At 34.9% G+C, this 25,389-nt stretch overlaps 1 protein-coding gene across 1 annotated transcript in view; it reads right to left on the reverse strand.

Annotated features, from left to right (window-relative positions):
• Nucleotides 1–25,389, reverse strand: part of LOC150105501 (uncharacterized) — a 117,591-nt gene that overhangs the window by 61,575 nt on the left and 30,627 nt on the right. Inside the window, exons 3-4 of the mRNA XM_090393975.1 lie at nt 23,436–23,511; nt 13,579–13,740 (exon numbers count right to left, since the gene is read on the reverse strand). Coding sequence (XP_090250101.1) covers nt 13,579–13,740; nt 23,436–23,511 — 238 coding nt within the window. The remainder of the gene's footprint in view (nt 1–13,578; nt 13,741–23,435; nt 23,512–25,389) is intronic.

Below are 25,389 nucleotides of genomic sequence, written 5' to 3' on the forward strand. Positions count from 1 at the left end.
ATTATAATGTGATCTCCTTTATTTCTATAAATGAAAATCATCAAAGTTTATAATATTACACCAGTTCTTTTCCATGGTTTATTTGAACTCGATAGCGTCTTGGTAGGCTGTCATATCCGGTAGTAAAAAACCAAACATTCGATAGGCTGTTCATCCGTTGTTATGTTCTCTCGTCTCTTATTATTCTAGACGAAGTTTCCGCTAGAAAAATCAATGTTTTTGGCCCAGACATAGTCAACACTCAATTCATATTTAAATGTTTTACCTGGAATTTAACTTTTTTTTCCCTTCTGCCCTTGGAGAATTTCAGTACTGCCTTTCGTCTAAACTGCAGAATAATAATAGTGGAAGCCTTTATAATCCCCCCCCACCATTAGTACACATATGACTCACTATCGATAACTAGCTTCGGAAATCAATCTCAGAAAACCAACGCAATATTTTAATCGTGGAATCAAAGAGAACTATTTCCAGTTGTATGACTTATGGACTTCATACTGAATTTACTTCGCAAATGCTAAAAAAATGTCTGTCCTACTGCAAACAAATATATTGTGTGTGGGGGGGGGGGAGCATCGTTTTGGGACATATTATTAACTAAAATGTTCCATCTCACATAATGTTTATATATGCGCATATATACAGTATCATTATATAAGGGCACCTAAACCCATGTAAATGAAAGTGGGATAAAGGGAGATGCGAAGAACGTCGATCGACTATACTCACCCACTCACTCTCTCTCTCTCTCTCTTCAAACCTTGAAGGCAGAAACAGCTTGCGGCAAGAATCAATTCCTACCAAGAAGGGAAGGGGAAAATACACCCCTCTTATCAGTTACAGCTTATCGCGACTTTAGTTGTATTCAAAAATGACACCAAAATATATAACCTGAAATATGCCTAACCATCAAACCAGATATAACAATCTATTGCTAGTAGGGTTACATATCAACGGTAGTGAAATTCATAGTTTTGCATATAAGCAATAACTAGTTATGAACACAATGCATCATCTGCAAAGATTTCCTCTTTTAATATCGAAGTAATTTTTGTATTTGTTAGTGCGAATAATTCGTTTGAAAAAAAGGTTTCTCCCCACTCCCTATGGAAAACGTGGATACACATCGAAATATATATTCTCCATTATCCATTTTATAAGTAACAATCTCTTTTCACAAAGCCAGGACACATGGGTGTCAAGAGAGTACTAAAAATTAGGAAGGCACCCCACGAAGTTGTAAAAATAATGAGACGCTAGAGACATGGAACTACAGGGAGCTTCTTCCTGTGATTTTATCATTATGTTTGGAAATTGTTATCGTCCCTCACAGAAAATATGAAAAACTGTTGGAGAATGTAGCAAAAACGATAACTGAACCTCCAGGATTTCCAAGCGTTCGCAAACTATTCCTGATTTTTTAAGACATACGAGAAATTGCTCCCATTTCTCTCTCTGACAGTGTTATTCTTAAGAATTTCCTTCCAACTAGTCGAAAGATTTTTATGGTTATTTGTGCTTACTGAATTACAGTCACTTCAAAACACTACAGTTGCTATTAAATAATGGAAAAAAATATTACTTTAGTGCCCATTTTAGAGCAATAAATATTTCCAACAGTTACGATCCAGCAAATGTCAATAAAGTTTATTTACTGGGAGACCTTTATTGACATTTGCTACATGAAGCGTATCGAAATCAAAATACTTCACAATTGGGTCTATATATGTGGTACTAGGTTTAAAGAGATATAGCTTAAAAAGATTTTTCAGAGTATGAAAGCATGCTGAAGCTGTAGACTTGTTCGTAGTTACATATCTGCAATAAGTGTGTAGAGACGAAGCACAAACAAAAAAAGATTTCCGATTTTTTTTTTAGATAACTATTCTCTCAGCAGCACAGGCATCTATCCTCATTAGTTATGATATATATATATACACACACACAGAGAGAGTGGAGAACTACCTCTGAATTTCCACTTCCACCGAACAGAAACTGTATAAAAGTTATAAGTAGTATTTTTAACATACAGACGACGAAGAAGAGAATACGCCGAAACAATATTCATCTGTTGATGATAATGGCATCAATTTCGAATGTACTGCAACATATACCAAAAAGTGAGATCGTGTATAAAAGAAAAATATCTTATATATTCATGTTGCTTAATTTCCGTGAAAAAATCAAAGATGCATAAAATATAAGAAATGGAATGGAACTGAAGGTACTCGATCTTAATGCAGATATAAAAAGTGATACTTCAGAAGTTGGAATTAAGAGATGAACTAATTACAAAGGGGCACTCACGTGAATGCACTTTTATAATGGGAGGGTGAAAACAGTAATCGTTTATACATGTGTTCTGTTTCTTTCTTTTCTTCCTATGTAGTATTACTTCCAAAATGTAATCTCGATTTAAGCAGCAACGCTCTTTTTATTTCTGCATCTCGTAGTTCTCATATATTCAATATATTTCACCGATTTCGTATTTATTAAATAAAATTTAATAAATATTATTACATTAATAAATATTCTTTTATTTATTAAATAAAATTTAATAAATTCGAAATATATATACAACAAACACATCAAGTTTAATTAATATAATGTGGCAACTGCTAATTATTTAGTATGTTAATATATCACAAGCATCATTAATCAGTCACTATTTGAATGATAAGTATGATGTCGCAATAAAGCAATCATACTGCACAACGAAAAAAACAGAAATGAACTGAAAGCATGCCAGCAAGCCCGTGGATAGTGTCACCGCTCTTCAACCAACTTGTTACTTAAATGGTAGATGATTTTCGTTGCCAAGTGTGAGACTACTACTACCCAGCTATCAGAGGCTAAAACGTCGGTTGAAAAGTTCCATGTTTGGTCTTCAACAGTGTTTGATGATTATTTATGTCTATAATTTTACAGTCTTCAGTGAGTTGGGGTTAATGTTGAACAAAAAAAAAAAAAAAAAAAAGAAGTTTGGAATTCTATTCTGCTTTGGAGATGAATACCAGTAGATATACTGTGTCATGGTGAAGACTGTGGACACAGTCTTCAGAAATAATAATAAATAAATAAAGCAGCGCAATTTCATCGCAGCATAATCTTCAGAAGCGATTCTTTGTGGTTTTAAAAAGCCAATTCTATTAACATAGTTTTTTTAATACTAATCCCGAGGGAATTTGAAAAGTAAACCTATTTGTGTCGTGAGTGGGGGGGGGGGATCAGATGATTCGAAAACGTGCTACAGAGATTAAAAATGAACTTTTTCCTCCCAAGCCAAAACGAGTCCTCATAATAACAGCAAGCAGAACAGCAGTACATTTCTAATTAGAGACTTGGATTTGTTTCTCAACTTTCTTAATGTAGTCTATCCCTGATTATAACCCCCGGCATCATTTCTGAGCAAAACTGTCAAAAAATAAATAAAAATCAACCCGTTAATTGTCCCCATTGTTAATTTTACAATGAGAAAGCAGAGGAGATAACTCTTCTCAACTTCCACAATGAGCTAGGTATTAAGGACCTCAAAGAAGCATGTTTGTTTATTTTCAATTAATGCTTTTGGTGTTTTTATAGTGATGCATTCTCTCAAAATGACGCTTTATAAAAAAGAAGAAAATACTGCATATTTAATGTATGTAAATAATCATAATTTCTGAAAGTTAATTTAGAATGAACACAAGGAAGTCTTCTTTCGCAGACTTAGACTTTTTTTTTTTAAATTGTCATGTTTGGATTCTGTACACTAGAAAAAAGAATAATAAATTCTGACTAGCTTAGAATTGTCGTAGTGATGCCTGGTGTCACGATAGCGCCACTGTTACGGCGGTAAGTTGCTATTAAGCAGATTTATCTGTTCTGGGAAAATCCGTTTCGCTTTTATGGAAAAGAATTTAGAATTTATTTAGTCTTCTGCTTGCAAAGACTTACTTTTTTTTTTTTTTTTTTTTTTTTTTTTTTTTTTTTACCGAAACGAATTCATCAGAGGAGTGAGAACAATATATTTTAAAGTGAATTAGCTGGTTTCGTAAAGAAGGGCTGGGTTTTAATTCTCGAACGATACACCAACAAGAGAACATGCGCAATTAATATGATGGCTTGTGTTGTATACGCTGTAATTCTAACCAAATTTGACTTCATTAAATACATAATCCAAATTTTACTTGGTGAGATACTACATTTTTTGTAAACGCTAAGAACTAATATTGCTCTGATTAATATTTATATATCCAACATTTAAACTTTCCTAATCCAGAACGAATGGGAAAGTCCAAGCCAAATTAAGTCCATAACTTTGAAAATCCATGACAAACTAAGTTTTGGTCAACGAAAAGGTATTTTACTAGAACAATGATCATCAAATAATATATATGTAAGTGAGTAGTCTCTGCAGCTCAGGTGGTTTCAACAAACGCCTTTGGATGGAAAGACCTGGATTCCAATCCCGTCCAAGATGAGGAAGAAAGTGCATTGGAACTTTTGAACTGAAAGTGAGTTAGCTGGTTTGGTACAAATATGAAAGGGTTTTTCATCCAGCAACCAGATAAACTGCCAAAATAATACAAGCAATTTACACAGAAAAAGATACAGTTAGGCAGAATATATCTTTATCCCAAAATTCTAGTTACGAAAATAAGTCGGGAAGGTTTGTAAGTACCGCGGATTATTAATATCCACGGTACCTTAATAATCAGAGACAGCTATGTGGGCTCAACTGCAGGTAGAGACCGCTTCACGACGATTTTGAAACGTTATTTAAAGCTAACGGAGTTCCGCTTACTCCATTTGGAGAACAAAATGACACAGAGAATTTACCTTTCTATTACGTGTTAGGTTTAACAGTGTTATATGAGCAACATGCCCAAGAGTCGCTCTCATTCTACTGCATGTTCTCCCGTTCTTCTTTTCACCTTTTAAACCCTAATATGAGATATTCTGAGAAATTCAAATTCGAACAGATAGTGTCACTGCGGTTAGAAATAAAACAATCACCTCCCCCTAAGAAATAATATAATAATAATAATAAAAACACTACTCCAAAACCTTACAAAAAGTATCTGTTCCACATTCACTTCAACATTCTGGCATAAACACTAAAGTAAATGCTTATTACTATCACCAACAGACATCTTAACCCGATGTCCTGTTTTTTGATCAAATTATTTCTAGAACGACTACAGTCCATGTTAAATATCTAAACTACTTTGTTATGATTCTTTCCGCCACAAGAATGGTGCCTCTGCTTTTCTGCGCTCCGATACTACTCGACAGAGGGTGTCCGATCTTTAATCTCCTCTTTTTGACTTTGTGGCTAAGATTTCTTTGCATTATGTATCGTTTATCTGCTGCTTCCCCCCCCCTCCCCTCCTCAATTCTCAAAAATCATTCTAACTTCTTGGAACTCTTATTCGTGAAGTTAGATTTTCTGTGAAGTAGTCTTCCTGGGTGACTAACTTCAACTGGCTCCCATTCTCTAACCAAACTAGAAGAGATGTTGAGCTATACGCTAGAAGCATATAGCTCAGCAGCAATATATTGATGCTGGGCTGTTCTGTCTCTTCTACAGATAGTTTCATGGGCGTTTATCCAGCATACCTGTCATCCATCACGTTCCCCATTTTTTCTAAATCAACAGTAACACGAGCCACAAGTGTCCATCCTTTTACAGTTGAATTGCAAACTTCCATTCATCTTTCATTCTCCGGACGCGGTTCAATGGAATAGCCTTCCCATGAAATATTCTTCAAAAGACTACAACCTCCAGCTCTTCACAAAAAGAATATCAACAGATTACTTTACTTTTCTCTTGACCACCCCTGCACACACACACACAGAGCATTGCCTTGCTATATATAGGCTTCGCAGTATTTCGTGTGTAGAAGTGTTATTTTAAAAAAATCACTGAGCAGTGCTTTGTTGGTTGTGATGGGAGAAAATCAGGGTTGCAATGCAACATTCCCACGCAGACCTGAGATTGTTACGCATCTTCATCCAAGCTAAAGAACAAGTGGAGAGAAAGCGAACAGGTTTTAGGTTATGAACAGTTTACGTTGGCTGCACTGTAATTCCTTGGCCTGCGTTAAAAAGTACGGTAACTTAGTGGAAGCTACAAGGTAACTGTAGGTGACAGCTGAGTCACAGAAAAGTGCTTTTCCAGGAGCAGTACTATTTCAAAGCATAATCGATGGTCTAGAACAGCATTTCCCATACTGTGCTGAGAGATGTGAACAAGTTTTATTTTTTAATTAATAATTAAAAAATAAAATAAAATAAATTATCATATTTGTATCGTACACCACTTTTGTATCATTAATAATAATAAAAAATGTTTTTTCTATTATTAATATACTGGCATAGACTAATAATCAAATGTACCGCGGACAACTTTATTTTAGTGGGCTTTATACCTACAGAAGTATGTGTAAAAGTACTGACAACTACGCAAAAGTAGCAATGCAGTGATCTAATACCATTTTAGCGCAGAGTACACGGGTTGAGGGAGAGGGATAGAAGTGAACCGAACGTATCAGCCTTCTGCTGACACGTTCTTGCACATTTACACAGTGCTGCTGGTGCGGTGCGGACGTTTCTGAAATTAAGAGATTAGTTGTATATATTTTTTCCTTGTATATATTTTTCTATAATTATGAGTACTTATTACTATTACGCGACACCTCCAAGGACTCATCGTGAGAGAACACCACTCCACTATACACAACTCACCATCTTCCCCTACTTAACCCTTCAATTACTACTACCATTAACACACAATACACCATCGGCTGCCTATTGGTACCACCAACAGTATTTTTGTCTGTAAATTGCGTGTATTCTCATGGACGATTTGCCTGTATGTGAGATGAAAACCCGAGTTTCAAGGAGGGGGAAACACTTAGTAACTTCAAACAAAGTTTGAAGGAGTCAGACACAGACACAGAAGAGTTCAGTATGTTTGTCTTACCCACGTTTTTCTGCATGAGTTTCAATGTTTTTCTCATTTTAAAAAAATATATATGATCATATTCTTTCGTGGCTTTTTTTAAACTTTTTGCTTTTTTAATATCAGACCCCAAGATGAAATTAAGTTGTACAAAAAAGAGAAAACTGGCAAAAAAATAACAACCAAAAAAGGCTTTTGATTCACTGGCCAAGATTGGAAAATTTTTTTCACACAAGTTACAAAACATGATCTTCCAAATCAAAATGAATCTCTGTCATCAGAAGCTACTTGTGGTATCTGACTCTGACAAGATTAAAGTTGAGCAAAACTCCACATTTACCACTACCACTTTGTCCACTCCAAGGTCGGAATATCATTTTTAAGTTGAGGTGTGTCGCAAGTCTCACTACTGATCTCATTTTGCCTGTAAATTCTCTTGATATCTCTACTGCAAATGTTGATGAACGTTGCTCTACACGACAATCTGAAGCTGTCCTTCCCCTCGAGTACACCGCTGCCGGGCTGTGCTTTGAGTATCAGATGAAGGTGTCAGACAGAGACTCTATAGTTCGGTATGTTTGTCTTACCAATGTTGATGCAAATTGCCCTCCCACCACTTCGGGGTCACTATTACTGGACTGTGCCTAGGGCATTCACTGCCATTAATCAGTTTTGCCTTAAATGACATTTAAGGCAAAAGAATCAAAAGAACTCTGATTCTTTTGCCTCATAGAAGCCACGCTGACGATCAGATTATTTATTAACTTCCTGCGACTGTTAGAAAAATTGAGACTGATTCTAATCCCACGATTAGAATCAGTTTGCATAACTACAAAATAGATATTCAAACTGTTCTGTTTTCTCTGCTACAGGACTGTACTCTCTAGAATTTCAATCCGATAGGCAGAAATTGCACAGATCTGTGTTATAGCTTATTGTTACGTGTGCTGACCAAGTAATATTCCGTTACTGCAAAGGCGGTGGATTCCATTATTTCTGAATAATGGGATCCATCCCATTATTCAGAAATTCTATTGTATTATTTTGAATACACAGCCGTTTTTTTTTCTTATTTTATTCCCTTTCCACAATTATTTCATAATTCAAGTAAAACGTCCAGTATTTTATAGATTTAAACGATATTAAATTGATTTATATATATGTTTGATTTATACGTGATATGATTTTCCTGATATTGTTATTAGCATGAATATTTATGCAGCCACAACAATCTCTACGGCAAACATCTAATGTAAAAAAAATTACGCTAATATGCAATTTATATGGAGTGATTTTATAATTTATCCCAACTATTTCATGATTTTTAAATAATGAAAACAAAGGCTATAAGGACACCTACTTGAATTGTCAAAATACACGAAATGTCATTTACATTATGTGCAAGTTTACAGATTTAAATGATGTAGGGATTTCTCTCAGAAACTAAAAGATATAAAATTATATTACATAAACGCATAAAAGTAATATGAAAGGGGAAAGAAAGGAGGAGAACCAAATCGATTCTAAGTGAAAGGAGACACGTGATTAAAAAAAAAAAAAAAAAAAGAAAGAATATTTTTTGAGCCACGTACGTACATTACCCGACCCTATATTCAGAATTTCTGACCTCCCATTCTTCCTTTTGTCACGAAGAACCACTGATATATCTAGGGCAGTCACAACAACTAGAAAAAAAAAACATGTCTGGTACTTTTGCAATCACTTTAAAATCACTAAACGTGGCCTTTTTCAAGCTTTCAAATAAGAAAGGTGTTATACCAGGTGATGAACATCATCTGGTATGGAAATTACATTATATAACTATAATATTCACCACCTGTTCTAACATATATCTATCAAGTAAAAGGCGAATCAAAGCTCTCACGCTGGGAAGAGATGGAGAACTGGTCTCTCCACACCTTGAATCATCCTCTAGGTATTCTTTTTAAGTTAATTCGTTTTACATGTCCAAACCATTTATAAGCATTTCTTAAACACTTCAGTAATCCCAATATATCCTTGGCGTCCTTATTTATTTGCTAGCACTTTCCTAAGACCATTCATTTTCATTGTCTGTATTCTACTTTAAACTATTTGATGGTGTTCATGCCTCTGCTGCATTAGAGAAAATAGTTAAAATAATAAGTTTTAATAACTTCAGCAAGAGTTCGCTGTCCCATACAACCATAGGAATAAGTCAATGAACCCCCCCCCCCCCCAATCACTGGAAAGCAAGCTTCCCAAATATTGAATTATCAAACCTCATTCAGGACTTCACCACCAAATCCAGAAACGCTATTTTCTCTCTGATTTAACCCATGCTCTTATTCTTCGTACTATTGATATATAATTCACAGTTCCGTGCTAATCTTCCAATTTATTCTGTAATTATTCTTCTTCCCAAAGTATCCAAAATCACATGTTATTCGTAAATAGCAGTTTATCGTTCTAGTCGTCAATAACAATTGGAACACTATTAATCATACAATAAACAACAATGGAAATAAGTCACTTCTACTTCGTGATCAGTGAAAATTATTCCGAATTACCAAATATAGTCAGCCTCATAACTCCGACACTGAACATAATATTCTTGACCATAACTATATCTTCTTATTCCATACTTATCTTTTTCAAACTTTCTATTGTTGATCCCAATTAAGAGGAGCTTTTCCAAATTCAGAAATTAATTATATTTACCTAATTAGTTTTTAAATAAGTAAAATGCATTGAATTTGGCGTGTTCTGCTAATTCATTTCATTCAAAAACAAGCATAGTAGAATAGAATCCACTTATGTATCAACTCACAAGACCGCTATGAATGTTAATCCTCACTAACCTCTCACTCCAATATCTGACATGATTTTAGACCACCAGTTTTACACCGGCTGGGTTTCTTTTCGCAGGATGATGCCCAATACCACATGTTCTCTGCGAAAAGAAACCCAGCCGGTGTAAAACTACTGGTCTAAAATCATGTCAGATATTGGAGTGAGAAGTTAGTGAGGATTAACATTCATAGCGTTCTTGTGAGTTGATACATAAGTGGATTCTACTATGATTTTTTTTGAATGAAATGAATATTTCGTGATAAAAAAAATATCTACATGACGCATTTCTGGGAAAGTATTTTCTATTCGTACCTGTTGATTTCACAATTATTTTGTAGTAGATCCCACACAGACTGTTGCAGATGGGAATCTATCCTGCACATTCTAGACAGTGAAAGCTATATATCTTGCAAAATGTTTGATGGGAGATAATTTCCTTAATTGTTGTGTTTCTATACTGTACTACAAGTGATATCATGGTCGCAAAGTTTAATAATAAGGAAAGAGCGGTCTCTACATAGCAATTAAACGATGCAGTTTCCTTTCTCTCAGGTGCCACATCGCAAATCAGAATACCTCTCTGTGTCATAAGGAATGAAATGACGTTTCCCGATGGATCAGCTCTATCTAGCTCCTGATATCGATCATTTCAATACCGAAAAACTCTTCCGAAAAAAAAAAAAAAAAAAAAGGTTTCCGTCACCGACAGAGTTCGAGCGCCAAGCCTCTGAAGCAGCAAGTCCACGTGCCTATCGACTGATCGGAAAAGTTAAACCGAATTCACAGAGAAACTCAAATATGTAAGTATTAATATATAAGCTATGAGGCTTGTATTAATATGCAATTAATTGATATTATCTACTGATGCCTATATTCTCGGGACAGTTTGCTTCTGGGGAGGTGGAAGCGTGCGCTGTAAAATAGCAATCACAACTCCGAATGAAAGCAGTCAAAGCTAGTTACATGAGTTCTAAATCTAATAAATCTCAGAGTTAAGGAAAATATTTTGGTAAGTAGATAGTACATGACATTTAATATCCTTATTTGCAATAGTACACTGAACCCTGACTACACGTGATAGGAGGTATTATTTCCCCGGAGGTTTATACCTTGTACTCCAGGCATTTCTCGGAATAAACAAGACTTAGTAACTTATTAATGACAAACACACTGGGCAAAGACATTTAATTACATCTCGTGATTCATGGCATGTGCCCGCAGGTCATGTACCCTGGAATGCTCGCGGTAACAGAATATTTTATGTGGTAATTACAGGTCTCTGTCTGGGCACCCAAGATACGTCTGTGAAAATATCGTTAACAATATACAACACTGGCAGTTCTATCGATCCAATAACTATTTGGAGACTGGGAACATTCTTAATTTGCATGGCCTAACAAAAATAATCACATCCTTTTCCATAATACAGAAACATATATATACACGCACCGCATAAGCAGGGGGGGGAGATTATTTCATTGATGAGGAGGAAAAATCACACTAGACAAAGAAATTGGCAAGAAAGGAAAAACGCGAATTTCTTTTTCAGTGAGTAATGCAACAAAATGATGCCGTAAAATTTCCGACAAAATATGTTTGGTGGGAATGAGAGAATAACTTTTTTTTTTCTTTGCTTCTTATTAGTAGTTGGCTTCCATTTTCTCCTATTACTTTGTTTTCTGCTTAACTAAATATGGGACTCACATTTCTTATTCCCATTACGTTATATCTTATGACTGCTCATTCCTTTTTACTTTCAAATTTTTACCTTTTATAAATTAATTATAGCAATCGTGATTGCTATTTTTTTTATTCTAGTAACGCATCCAAGACAGGCCACGACGAAAGGGACAATGTCAAGCCTTTTACCAATGTAAGAGTAATTTATAAATTATAGAAATACTTTTATAGAACAAAATTATATTTTCGTAAATCAGCACCTAATTTATAAATTTGAGCTTTTAAATTATTATTTTTTTTTAAACTGGCACTCTTTTCAATTAAAAATGTTTGTAAACAAGCGCGTTTTTTTAAATTAAATTTTTGTAAAACAGATGCCTTTTAAATACATGTTCGTGAATCGTAGCTTATGCTAATTATTTTTTTTGAAAATCAGCACCTGTGCATAACTGAAAAAATTTCATCTGACACCAGTGGCAAATACCCACTTTACCGCTTCTTGTGCTGGCCTTGATCAAGCCGCTTTTATTATCTTAATTGTACTTCTCGAATTCTTCATCTAGTTAATTGTAAACTCACTTCTTGACTTTCGCTTTTTATGCAGCCCAACTGTCAACAGCGTCTGTAAACCTTTCTCACAGTTCATTAATTTCATTGACAATGCCTCATCGGCCAAACGAATGCTATTTTAGATAATCTTATTTATTCTCTCTCTTCATCACCCTCAAAAACGACATCATTGTAACAGTAGAAATAAATCATCTAACACTAAACAAAACTGCAATAATAATTCAGGTTTTAAAATAAACATGTCAATCTAAATATAATGCTATTTATCGCTTTTATAGAACAAAAGAGGAAATTGTTTGCAATATACTGCGGATGCTTTTATATTTTAAAATCGCGTGTTATCTCAGATGAATTCTTAACCGTTGAGACTGCCTGGGAGGAGCTGTAAAGTTTCAATTAATAAAGAACCAGCACAATCACGAAATTCAAAATAACTAATAATGCTGTAAGAATAACGCTAGCATTTCATTTAAAAATAAAAAACACCGGGAGGAACTATCTAAAAGTTGTTCTTTTTTAAATAGCGTCAACAATGCCTGCTACAGCGCTCAAACAGAATTTACAGTACCTTCCGAAGACTTAACATCATTACACGGTTGTATATAAAGGAGAGGGTTTTTTTTTTTTTTTGTTATGTACGGAGTGAAGCAGAGATATCATTAAGCTGTCGGAAGGTAACGAGATTAAAATTTTCATTAAAAAACGCATACAAACGTGATTTTTCAACAGTGATTCAGCTTAAGCTCTTAACTTAATTATTTTACGAAGAGAAAAATTTCCATGTCTGAGTAAATATACTAATTAGTGTGGAAATATATCTGGTATCTGGGTGGTGCGTGTGTAAGATGCCAGTTGTTCATGCGCTCTCGTCACTGGCACAAAGAATAACTCTACTTTAGAGAGACAACGGGGGGGGGACAATAATGATGTCCCTTTTCCCCACCTGTAATTAACCGTGTCGCTTCTTGCCGTCTGCATTTCAGGAGGGACGAGAGCGAGAGGAAGGGAGAGATCATCCGTTTTTCACAACTAATTAAATGGCGTTTGCCAGCCGTCTGTTCCAATTAGAGGGTCCAAATCTAATTCTAAAACATCACCCGAAGCGACAAAATAGAAGACTGATCGCCATCACGCGACTTCAATAACGCTGAGCGTTGGGAACAACATTTCCCAAAGCAGTACTGATAATAAGGTTACTGAGAGACGGTTTGCTTTGATTACTCATGCCGTCTTTCGTATCGAATGCAACAGCCAACTCAGCCACCCCCCTATCCTTCCTTCCCATTATATATGAAACGTAAAGGAATTCTAGGGGAGGGGTGCACTACGTTACAGAAAACGTTATATCGTTACCACCACGTCTCTCTCAAGTCTTGAAAGCAATCTGAAAATACCATGCATAAAATTCCACAAAATAATTATTACTTTCACAATTCACTTCATAGGAAGGCTTATCTGATATTCTAGTAATTTCATACGCGAATACTTTTTCCCAATGGTGCTTTAATTCAATATGAAAAAAAAAAAAAAAAAAAAAAAGCTCTACTTACCAAAATCGAAACTCCACAACTCCGATGAAGATCCTCTTAAATCTTGGTATCCTCCGTATACGTGCATAGCTCCGTTGTAAACGACTGCAGTGTGACCTCGGCGACCTGTTGGCTGCTGGGCACTTAGACCACGGACGTGATGTTTCCGCCAAGTGAATGTGCCTGCAAGATAGAAAGGCGGGGGGGTGAGGATGTGTTGTGTCTGAACAGACAGGTAAATATAATGCCGCATTTGTCAAAGGCTCTTTTACACGCCAAGCAGCCATCAAGAACAGCACAGAAAAAACCGATCGTGAATTGTGGGATATTAAGAATTCATTTCTACTGAGACAGTAACCCTAACTGGAATCTAATTACAGAAATATATGGGTTCACACAAGACAGCAAATATTCAAACAACTATAAATCATCTCTACACGCACTGAAAAATACTGATTTCTGTAGTAAAATTCCCCATTTCATAAAATCAAACAAATTGTAATCGAACACTTGATTATGATTACTGAATCGAGTACCTCGAAATACAATCTACCAGTCACAATTAGTTATCTATTTGAAACACCTGTTTAATGAATTCCTTCTTACTGATGCTAACCACATAATATCTCTTGAGGTTTATCCGATAACCTGTCCCTCGATTTTAATAGCCGTATGTATTCCACCCCAACATAAAATTAATGGAGCAATCAAATTTAATTTAATTGCCAAGTTAAGCAAATGACACAAGATTCAATTAGCATTTAAATTTTGTGATAACTCTAAATTATTGCAGTTTATCGGAAAAACTTAGATTTAAAAGCACAGTAAAAATCTTTCCACATTACTTTTCGGCATTTTAATGGGGATTAAAGACCGCGTAATCTTCGTGTAAATGGCGTGGTGAATATTGGTGCGGCGAATATTTCTTGAAAGTTAATGATGACTGATAGTCTTGATACTCACGGAGCTCGTTACTTTAACCACTGTACTTTTTTTTTTGTTTTGTTTTCTGCTTTTCTTTCATTTTTCTTATCGCCCACACACAAAACGAGAAAATCTTGAGCTACAAAAACCTTGCTCAGGTCGGCAACACTAGTTTGAGAACAGTTACTTTGAAGATTGATGTAACGAAAGAAATCAAGATCTGAAAAACTTAATAAAAAGAAAGGTCTCCAGTGACATATCGTGAGCCAATATCAGGCTGTTTTGTCTTCCCTCTAAACAGGGCAAAAGAACGCAAACAATAATATAGTAATCTCATACTTGTTTCGGTTCCCAACCTATGAGTCTACAAATATTCAACTACGGTGAATTTAAATTCACTCGGAACGACGGTATTGTGCAAACCTTTCGTTACTATAATTTAGATTAATAAAAAATGTCTTGGATCGACAAAAGTCTACCTTATTAAATAATCCATGGGGAGTTCAGTTGCTGCAAGGGCATCCTGACAATTCCTTGGAGTACATTAACAGTACAAATTCCTATCCGGCTTAAATAAATAATGCACCGAAAATTAGATTCGTGCGAGAGTGTGTGTATATAACCAAATAAATAACTGAACAACCAGCAGTATGGGTAGAGTGGAAAACGTGGCATGTTAAATTATACATACAGTCATGTGAACACTTAATTGGAAACAAACAACAGTGATAAATTAGTAGACCTCGTATTGCTTTACTAATGAAGAAAAACGGTCAACTCTGTGAAAACAGACACACTGCTATAGTGAAGAAGATCAGTGGTGATTCTAAATGATTCCACTTTAGCCATGAGATAGAGATCTCTTCAAGAACGATGTACAGCAAAGAGTAAACTTTATTAGTATAGTGTGTTCGTCAATTTATATGTTCGTGCCTTGCTTTAGAAACTATACATTGTTAATTTAGCGCTGCAGTACACTTAATGGAACCTACATAAGAAGATTGCTGAGAGAATGCTGGAGAGCAAATGATCGTAAACGTTGTTCCAAATGCAAGATAAGAGTGGGTGCGATTTATATTTATCTTGAAACTTCTCATTCAGAGATTAAGTCTTTTCGAGAATTGCAGTAGGGCAATTCTTCGGATAAGTCAATAGCACAGAGGAACATTACATCACCGTTCTTTTCATAAATTAGTGCATTCACTCTTCTTTGCCTTCAGTGAATGCTATCTGATGCTCAGACTTACAACATCTTCATAAACCAGCATCATCATCAGACAGCCGCTTATGCCGGTCGTAAGCAAAGTGGTAATTTTAAGCACGTTCTGTTCTAAGCAGCTACAGCGATCCTTCGTTGTCCGCAGGTCAAACTGAAGTCATTATTCATGACCGATAATTAGCATCGACAAAAGCAAGGACACCTACAGGAGAAGAATATTAACACTGCTGATTATCTTATTGAATAATTTACTCTTCATTGTACAATTTTGCAAGATGGGATGCCGGATTTATCTATCTAGACGCTAAGAGTTAATTATCAGAATGAACGGAAATTTGTCAAAACGATCGTGTATGTTCTTTATTTAGCATCTCACTTTAGTTGCTACGAACACACACACCTCAGTAATGGTGACCAATGTCCGTTAGGTAAGAAAAGTAATGAATCCAGTTACTATTATTTAATTTTTTCTTTGAATTAAAGCTTAGAACTTATAGCCAGCAGTTACCTAAAAATATTGGATGAAATTTTTCTGGAAAAAAGCTTCCTTGCTCGTCCACAGAATTCGATGACTAGATGAATATCTTCTCGCACACTCTAATTATGAGGTGAAACTACTAAATTTCATATCTGAACTTTAATAGTCACAATTATTTTAAATGTAACACATTTTGAATTTTATAATTATATAAAATTATAAATTTTATAATATTATAAGAATGTATTTAACTACCGAATTCGAGAACATTTTAGGAAGAAAACGAATTTCAACCTTTTCGAATGCCGAATTTTAATTATTTTGAATATCACGCCTTTACAAACAATGAATTTTTAAAGCATGAGGGAAAAAAAACCTTGTATAAAAAGACGTCTATTTTCATTTCTACTGTATGTAGAGAGGCATAACATAAATAAAAATTTCAAATCGTTCACCAGTATTCGTATCGATCCAACTAAACGTCGCTTCATCCAGTCCATCCTCTCAGACACCACTTCTAAGGCCTATTTTTGACCACATAATTCCACAATCCTCTGGTTACTATAGCAACCAACAGACACAGCCTGATAAAGTCCGCATATTCAAATACATCGCAATGCAATCTTGCAAAGCCTCGCAGTTTTCTTCTCTTTATGGGCTGCGCAGTTATCGAAGAACAAGACTCGAATATTCTCTCCAGTGGTACTCTAAAGATGGAGGAATGTTAAGTGACAACCATTACTCCGTCTACTTACATGAACCAGAGACGAGGAGCGTTTTTCCCATTAGTAAGATATAAAAGTGATGCGAGTTATAAACCTAACTGTGGCCATCAAAGACTGGCTTTGAAAAGTTAGTAATAGAACGGGGATTCCATCCATCACAGTGCCATTAAGAACAAAGCACTGTTACATAGAAAGAGGGAATGAACAAAATCTGTACATACGAGTACTGATGCATTAATCACTGTTATCTTCTTTAAAACCATGTGATTTAAAGTTATCCATTAATAAAAGAATGGATAATAAATAAAAATATTTTAGTTTTTAATGATAATAATCTCAATGCTTTAAATGAGTATTCGGGATACTTCTTTTGCAATATCCTTGTTTCCAAAGTGTCCTCTTCTTCGAATTTAATTTCTCCATGCATCATTGAGAAACAAAATGCATCTATTCCATTCATGAATAGATGCATCAGATTAATCGAAGTGTTATGTAAATGCTAACCACGCGAACGCATCACATCCTCCTCTTTAAACTATGCAAACTGAGATCAAGCGGAAGAGGGTCAGCTACATCCCGGAACGCATTGATATGGTCTAATGAACGCAACAGCTCGTTTCTTCCACACCTCGGCGTTCCATTACATTCACAAAAGTGGCAACGTTCTTATAACCGAATGAAGCGGACGACAATCTGATAGCGATAGCTGAAAGCCTTCGATACAAAAGGACATAGAGCGAATCATAATACAATATTCGCTTCTACAGTGCAACTGAAAGCTGCATCGATAAAGCTGTTCGTGGTGAATGATGGGATATCGTGCAACGTCAGGACACCTAGTAAGAGAGAGAAGAGCTCTCGACACGTGAATGCTTTGCGTGCAATTTGATTGTGTTGTTGTAGCGGTTCCTTAACTATTTTTCAACGTTTCCACAGAAACTGTAGTCTATAAACGAAAACTATAGTTTTCCAGGCGACATGCAAAAGATTTAAGAGCTATCCCACACGTGACGTGATTCCAGTATGAAGGCAAAAACAGCTCGGAGAGCGATTTCCATGAGGTGTATAACCTTTATAATGAGAACCAATACTAACCAGCTGACAAGCAGAAAATCAATTGTGCACACGCTAGGGTCATATTGTTACTACGTGATTCTCACCGGTAACTTATGCGGCTTGGGTTTGAATCTAAAATGGTCATGGAAAGTGTTATCTCTGCCATTCTGAACAAGATTTTTCTTCCATATTTTCGGAATTTCAAACAATTCTGGACAAAAGAATTAACATTTTACATAGTTTACATCATTCGTTTAGCTAATTTATAATTTTATGTGTGCTTCTCAGTAATGTCTTGTGAACCGATTATATTCGTTTCGATTCATTGTCAATCGGAGTTGAGCAGATCGATAATATTAATTTGGGATCTTTACTAAAATTTGTCAGACAACTGCAATTTAGTTAATAAAAGCCACGTTTAGTACCTATATTATGCAAAAATCATTACGAAATTATATGCGACGGTAATGTACAAAATCTGAAGTGTTCAGTACACAAATGAAGTAGGAATTCCTAAATTCATAAATGAATTACATCATTTCCTGATTATCAACAATAAGGAAATGATCATTGACAAACACACATTAATGTTTTTCGTAATCGCATTCTTGTTGGTATATAAACTGTACATATTTTTTAAAAATCTAATATGAAGATTAAATTGTACAATTAAAACGACTCAACTACTTTAAATATTGATCCTAAATACCAAAACTGCATCAAAGCGAGAGAATTATTATCATGTCGAATTGTTGCTAATAAAAATGGGATTATAATGAAAAAAAAAAATTAGTCACTGACTACTCTTAAAAGTATGACGATTAACAACGAAAATTATTGCACGTATTGAATTATTTCAAATCGTTCTGCCAATAAACCGGGGGTAAAAGTATAATGTTATTTTAAATAAAAATTAAATTACAATGAAAAGAAAAAAAATCATTGGAAAGTCTTGAATTATCAATAGTTTATCAATGGAAATTACTGCAATGAAGATTAGCCAGCCGACAAAATAGAATGGCGAAAGTAAACTCTCATAGAACTGTTTAGATAAAATAGACTGAGTTTTTAAATATTGACAAATGAAACTTCAGAACTAAATTTTTCATTGTCAATATTTCCTGTTGTTTTGGGGGAAATTATCAGTATGTCTCCGGCAAATTTATTAAATCTATCGACCAGTGTTACTATGCAAAATTCCGATGAGTACGTTAAAAGTTATACGCCTTTATATTAAATTGATTATATATTAATATATTAAAGTGCCACCATTCTGTGTATATAATGCAGATACGTAGCTCCATTTTTCACTAGAAAACGCAAGATAAAAACCAAAAACCGAAATGCATCAAATCAGTGAGGGGGTTATTAAAATCAGTTCGATTTCTTTTGACATATTTTGTCAATAAAATCTCAAATTAAAACCAAACTTGAATCATATGGGCATCATCTTGTGGCTATCCTAAATCCTATATATTATTAAATTCCACTCAGTCTGAATAAAGTATTGCAGGAAGTTTTCTCGCTTGGACGAAAGTAAATTACACTTGACAACAAATTGTACTCTTGTTTTTAAAATCCTTTACTCAAGCGTGAGTGCAACAAGTAGCGGGATACTTTTATATAGGTTGTTGACTTCGCAACAAACTGTCTCACTATCCCATAATGCACAGCAGGCCTCATTTCGAACGTGTATATTATATTACTTCAACTACTGGTCTGGGTAGTGACCCTTCTCATAATGCAGAGTAATATTATATTCGAAAAAAGGCATACTGCGCATTATGGGATACTGAGGCAATTTGATGTGAAGTCAACTTCCTCTACATATAAGAAGTAGTCGAAGATATTTTACATGAAAACTGCTCATGCTTGGGTAAAGGATAAAAAACAAGAATATAATTTTCTCAAGAAAACTTCTGTATACAATTTTGAATACATTGTGCTCCCGCAAATGGTCCAATCTGAAAGAAAATTTGGAATAGCAAGACAAATTTGTGTAAGAATTTCAAATACCAAATTTCAGTAAAATCAGTCCAAAAAGAGCTGGGAATAGCATGCTACAGGCGGAATAAATACTGCGTGTGATTCAGCACCTAACAATAACAAGTAAGGAAATGATGGTTGATAATCTTAAAAAAAAAAGTAGCTTCATAAGAGCAGTCTTGCATAGTGATAACACATCATCACAACTGAACTGAGGGCAGAATTTTGTGTCGCCTCATTTTCGACAAATTTTGATAACAATTCTAAATACTCAATTTCGCTAAATTCATGAAGCCATAGAGAGGGATTATTGTAATTTTGAATCGTTATCTGAAATTCAACGAAGAAGCAACTGAGTGCTCATGAAGCGAATATTTTATTTGTGAAATATTTATACCAAATGGTATTTATTCCAGTGGACATAGTTAAAGGAGTAAGAAGGTAAAAACTGAGCTTTAGGGATTGTTCTTTAATAACTGTCACAGTTTAAAATGCTAGGCAATTCAGTCTCCAGAAAACAGCAGGTAGTTGCAAGTTTCCCCATTTTGTATAAAAGACAGCATTTCCTAATGACAAGTAATCTTTATCTTGATAAAAAGAAACCCAAGTAAGTGCAAACACAAACATTATGACTGTCACAAACGTTTCCTTACACAATAAATTAAATATTTTAAAAGACGCCTCATTCCTATTGACAATTTCTAAATAAAGAACCAGACGTCACACAAGAGATTAAAACCAGGAAACACACGTGTTAAGTGAAGGCTTAACTTTTATACATATAAAGTTGGATGATAGAGAGAAGCTGTGCTCGTGTCAAGCATTAAAAAAAAAATTAACGTGCATTCGACGAAGACAGGTACGTCAGGGTTGCAATAACAACGTGTGACGAAGATGTGCAGGAAAAACTGTGCCAATGACATTAATTCCTCAACGTTACCTGGCTCGAATACAGTTGGTGTCTTTAATCGGCAGCAATGCTCTAAAAAAAAAAAAGAAACGTGGAAACGATTAGTTTAGTTTGGAAATGGCTTTTAAGTGTTTTTCTAAGAAATGTGCACATCTTATGTAGTAAGCAGGAACTCAACATTTATCTATCAAAGTGGACATAATTACACTAGGCAATCATCTGTACGCTTTTAAAACTGATGGCATTTTAAAGTTTCAAATTTCGCACTTATGAAGTCTTGACACTAAATGTGAGCTAACAAAGCATAAGCAGAAAATGTACGATTGACAGCATACATATCTGAAAATTATATCCAGAAAACCGCTGAACTGCGTGCGGATTCCAAAGTAGATGAAAAGAGTGGGGGAAATAAACTGAAATGCACACGATTTTATCCTTGGTTCACCCTTTTATTGAAATCTCCTATCAAATACCAGAATGGAAACGTAAGTTGCCAGAAATTCAAAAGCAATCAAGCAAATTAAAGAGAATCACACAAGATAATAATTTAGTAATTAGAGTTTTAAAGGCCTTCCAAGGAGGTAATCAATACTACATTAGAAGATAAAGATAAGTCGAAGATAGTCTCATGCACTGCTCGATTCAGATCCGAAAAGTAGCCATTAGAACAATCGTAACTGAGTCAAAATTAATAAAATATGCTAGTAACTAATTTACGGTTCTTTAACATAATACTAAACGGCTGAAAAGTAATCGAAAATAACCGCAATTTTAACATTGAAATAAATAAGTTTAAAAAAAAAGTCTTTCGTAGATATATATAGTAACAAACGTCGTTTACAGGCAAGTAATGGAAACAGATTTTGCGATGACGCTTACAATCAATGGAAGTCAGAAGTTAAATGAGTTAAAAACACTGTTTGTTTGGCCGTCTCAGCTACGAGACTATGATTTGTTTCTTTTCTCAATACTTGAATAAAAGTGTTGATACTTTCAGTGAGATCCATTAGTAACAATTTGTTAAAACGACAGTTTGAAGACAGTTCTTATAGCCATTAAGGAACAAATAATCCGGTGAAAAGAACTTCACTGAGTTACGGGAAAAGATCGAGACAAGAAAAAATCACTCAAAAATTAGAACTCTGAGATAAAAGCAGAGGATAAAAAAAAAAAAAATTAAAATAAAAAAAAGTAATTCGAATTATGTTTTGTGAAATTTAACATCTGTTCGGTTTTGGAAAGGCGCATAAATTTGTTTCCAAGAAAGAAAAGTAAACATGTTCTGTAAACATATAAGTATGAGCAATATAATTATATGCATACAGAAATGTTAAAGTTTTGATTGCAGAACCTATATAAAATTATGAAGAATGCTTTACTATACTACTCGATTTTATGATGACTTTAGTCACAAAAACCAAACAGTTCATAAAAGTAAATAAAGAAACTGACTGTTCAGAGCAAATGAAAAATGTGTTTTTTTTTTTTTTTTTTAAGATTTAGACGAATATGCAGTTTAATTAAGCACGCTTTTTATTCTGTTTAACTTCGTTAAGAAGTATGCACGTTTGACTATGGTAATAACATGGCTCAGGATGCTCATCGTGGTACCGTAACTATCAGGTCCTAAATTATTCGAAGATGTGCAAAAAAGTTAGTATGAGGAACAGTAACTAGAATCGATTACGAAAATATAAGATTCAATCTAAATAGTAATCCACTATTCGGAATTTGATGGTTAAAAAATGTATTCAAGATTTATGTTTGACAGAAAAGAAAGAAAGAAAAGCCAATTGAAGTTCTCCGTAGTCATCGGTTTACTTTACCTTGGGCTACTGCAGCGATTAGTGTCTGAAATGAAAGAGCATGTTAACAATTACATGCAGTGGTTGACTGTAATTGTTTTCATTTATTACGGTCGAAGGAGTTCCGGCTATGAGACTAGTTTGCATGCTGGATTTTCCTTTCATGCCAATATGAAAAATCCGAGTTTCCGGAAGGGGAACTTTCCATATCTACGTGAGACGGGTTAACCCACTTTTAGTTGAAAAGCCGTTATAAAGGTTCTTTATAAGGACTTTATCGTGCCAGGTAACAACAATCCAAGTTGATAGTGTGGTTATGTTGGAAGTGTCATCATGGCACATGTTCCCCGATATTGGTAGAGCGACATATGAATGCTATAACTTATTTGAACATCAGTAAGGATCGGGTGCATTCCTTCATGGTTACAGTTTATCCATCTGATAGCAGTTAATTACAGGAAGATAATATGCTATACTACAAGGCACACAGCACACACACCGTTGGAAAATGGTTACAAAAATATGAGGATAACCTTATTTATAATTCACTGACTTCTCAAGTCGCTGCACCTTAACCCAAATTCACTACTGATAGAGAACAGTACTCTACTTTAGCAATACCAGAATCAAGCAACAATTACAAATAATAAGTATTTTATATTCCAATGATCATCATTAAATAAGATGACTTAATTATCGGAAGTTATCAGCGTATTAACAATTCGAGTTAATAATATTTCAACGTAGAATCATATTTAAAATATTCAGTACAAACCTAGATCTAGGATCCACAGTGGAGTCTCCCCTGTGGAAGCGAACCCAATTTCTCCTCCAAATACATACAGCGTATTCTGAAAGAAAACAAGACAATGAGATATTTTCAATAATGCTGATACAAATGTCATGTTAAAGTTTCATTTTTAATTTGATCCCTTAAGAAAGCACGCTATTGCAATGATCCGGTTCGTAGTGGTAGACAATCGACATACATAATAAAAAATATCGTACACAAAAGAATACAAATATTAAATAAATGTGCTGATAATTATTTTTAAAGCGATATCGTTGTCAATTTTCTTTGTATATATAAATTGCTAAAGCAACATTATCTCTGAACTGTATGAAACAAAGAGTAGAGAACCCTACCTCCTGGCACAGTTCTGCACAATGAACTTAATCAGATTATCTTTAGAAAAGTAAACGTTTAGCCATCATTTAATAATTCAGTTTAATAATTCTGCATTCTATCAAGTTTTAAATTTCAACTTGTAAACAAGTGGCTACCTGAACTACTAATTAGCAATCCACCAAGAATAAATAACAAAAGTTAAGTTAAGTTAAATCTTCACAAAGTCAGTATAGACGAAGCCCTTTGGTGGGAAAGACCTGGGTTCGATTCCCGTCAGTGACGTGAGGAACCTTTATCTGGTCTCTTTCGACTAAAGGTGACTCTGCCGTCTCATACAGAGGTAGGGAGTTTTTTCACCCAGAAACTCGGTTTTTTGTCCCCCAGAACAAGCAAAGCAGCCCGTGAATACACATCTACAGACAGGACACACCGGGAGGCACAGGGCTAACCACCTTATCCTCGATACAGCAGCATTTAAGTGAATAAGAAATCTTCGACACCGCAAGGTAAAAGAGGAGGGAAGGAATAAGAAGATTATATATATATATATATATAATAAACGATTTATAATGACGTCTTTACATAGTTTATGAAGACAAAAAGGATTTAGCAATCATTTAATAATTCACTTCTATATCTTATCACCTAAAGATCCCTCAGAAAATATCGTCAACTCTCATAAAATCAAATAAATCACCTAATAATAACATTTTATTAATTAGCTTTGCTGGTCTGGTTTGCCAAGTGGCTAGCGGATCTACTCTCCAACCAACAGGCTGAGGGCTCGAATCCCGCGTAGACCGGATGTTTGTGACATCTTTAAGTGGGAAATGAATTTCATCGTCCGTGGTGAGACCACCTCCTTGCTTAATGGAGGCCTGAAGTGGCTTGAAAAAGTTCCATATTTGGTACCCAGAGCAGGGTTTCAGGATTATGTAAAAATACAGTATATGCATATAAATTAATTTAAAAAAAACAGGAAAAAATCCTTAGCCCACTTGACGATACTAATGTATACTAAGGGTTTACAACCTTTCGTGTCGTATTTTTTTTTTTCTAACAAAGTTGTGAACCATGTATTATGGAAATATCTAGCAGATTTGTAACAGATCGTTCTAGATTTTACGAGAAATAAAAACAAGTGAAGTGAGCAAAAAAAAATGACCGAAACATAGCCAGGACACTGTCGGAGAATAACTTTCTGCTCGAGCCCATGCTTTTGTTTACATTTAATTTTCAGTTGCGCACTGTGTCAACAAGAGCTTGTGTAAATAGTCCAGACTCATTTCGCTATATTAGTAGTAGTTGGGTTGGGGAAAGGGGAGTGTAAGTTATGAACATTAAATCTGACGCACGCGCGTTGAGCAGTTGACTCAAGCTAACAAAAGACCTTCCTATTATTATTACGTGACACTAGCAAGGACTTATCGCGGGAAGGCACTACACTACAACCAACTCGCCGTCTTATTCAATTTTCACATTCGTCATAAAGCCTTTAACCCAGTGGTCTAATCTATCTACTGCAGCCGCAAGGATGTTGCGACATGAACATTTTGATTAACTGGATAACAAAGCAATTAACTGGCCTCATAGCCTTCGG

This window comes from Typopeltis vanoorti, chromosome 6, assembly GCF_054136105.1.
Source record: "Typopeltis vanoorti isolate ZY-2024b chromosome 6, IOZ_Tvanoo_1.0, whole genome shotgun sequence".
Classification (NCBI taxonomy): Eukaryota; Metazoa; Arthropoda; class Arachnida; order Uropygi; family Thelyphonidae; genus Typopeltis; species Typopeltis vanoorti.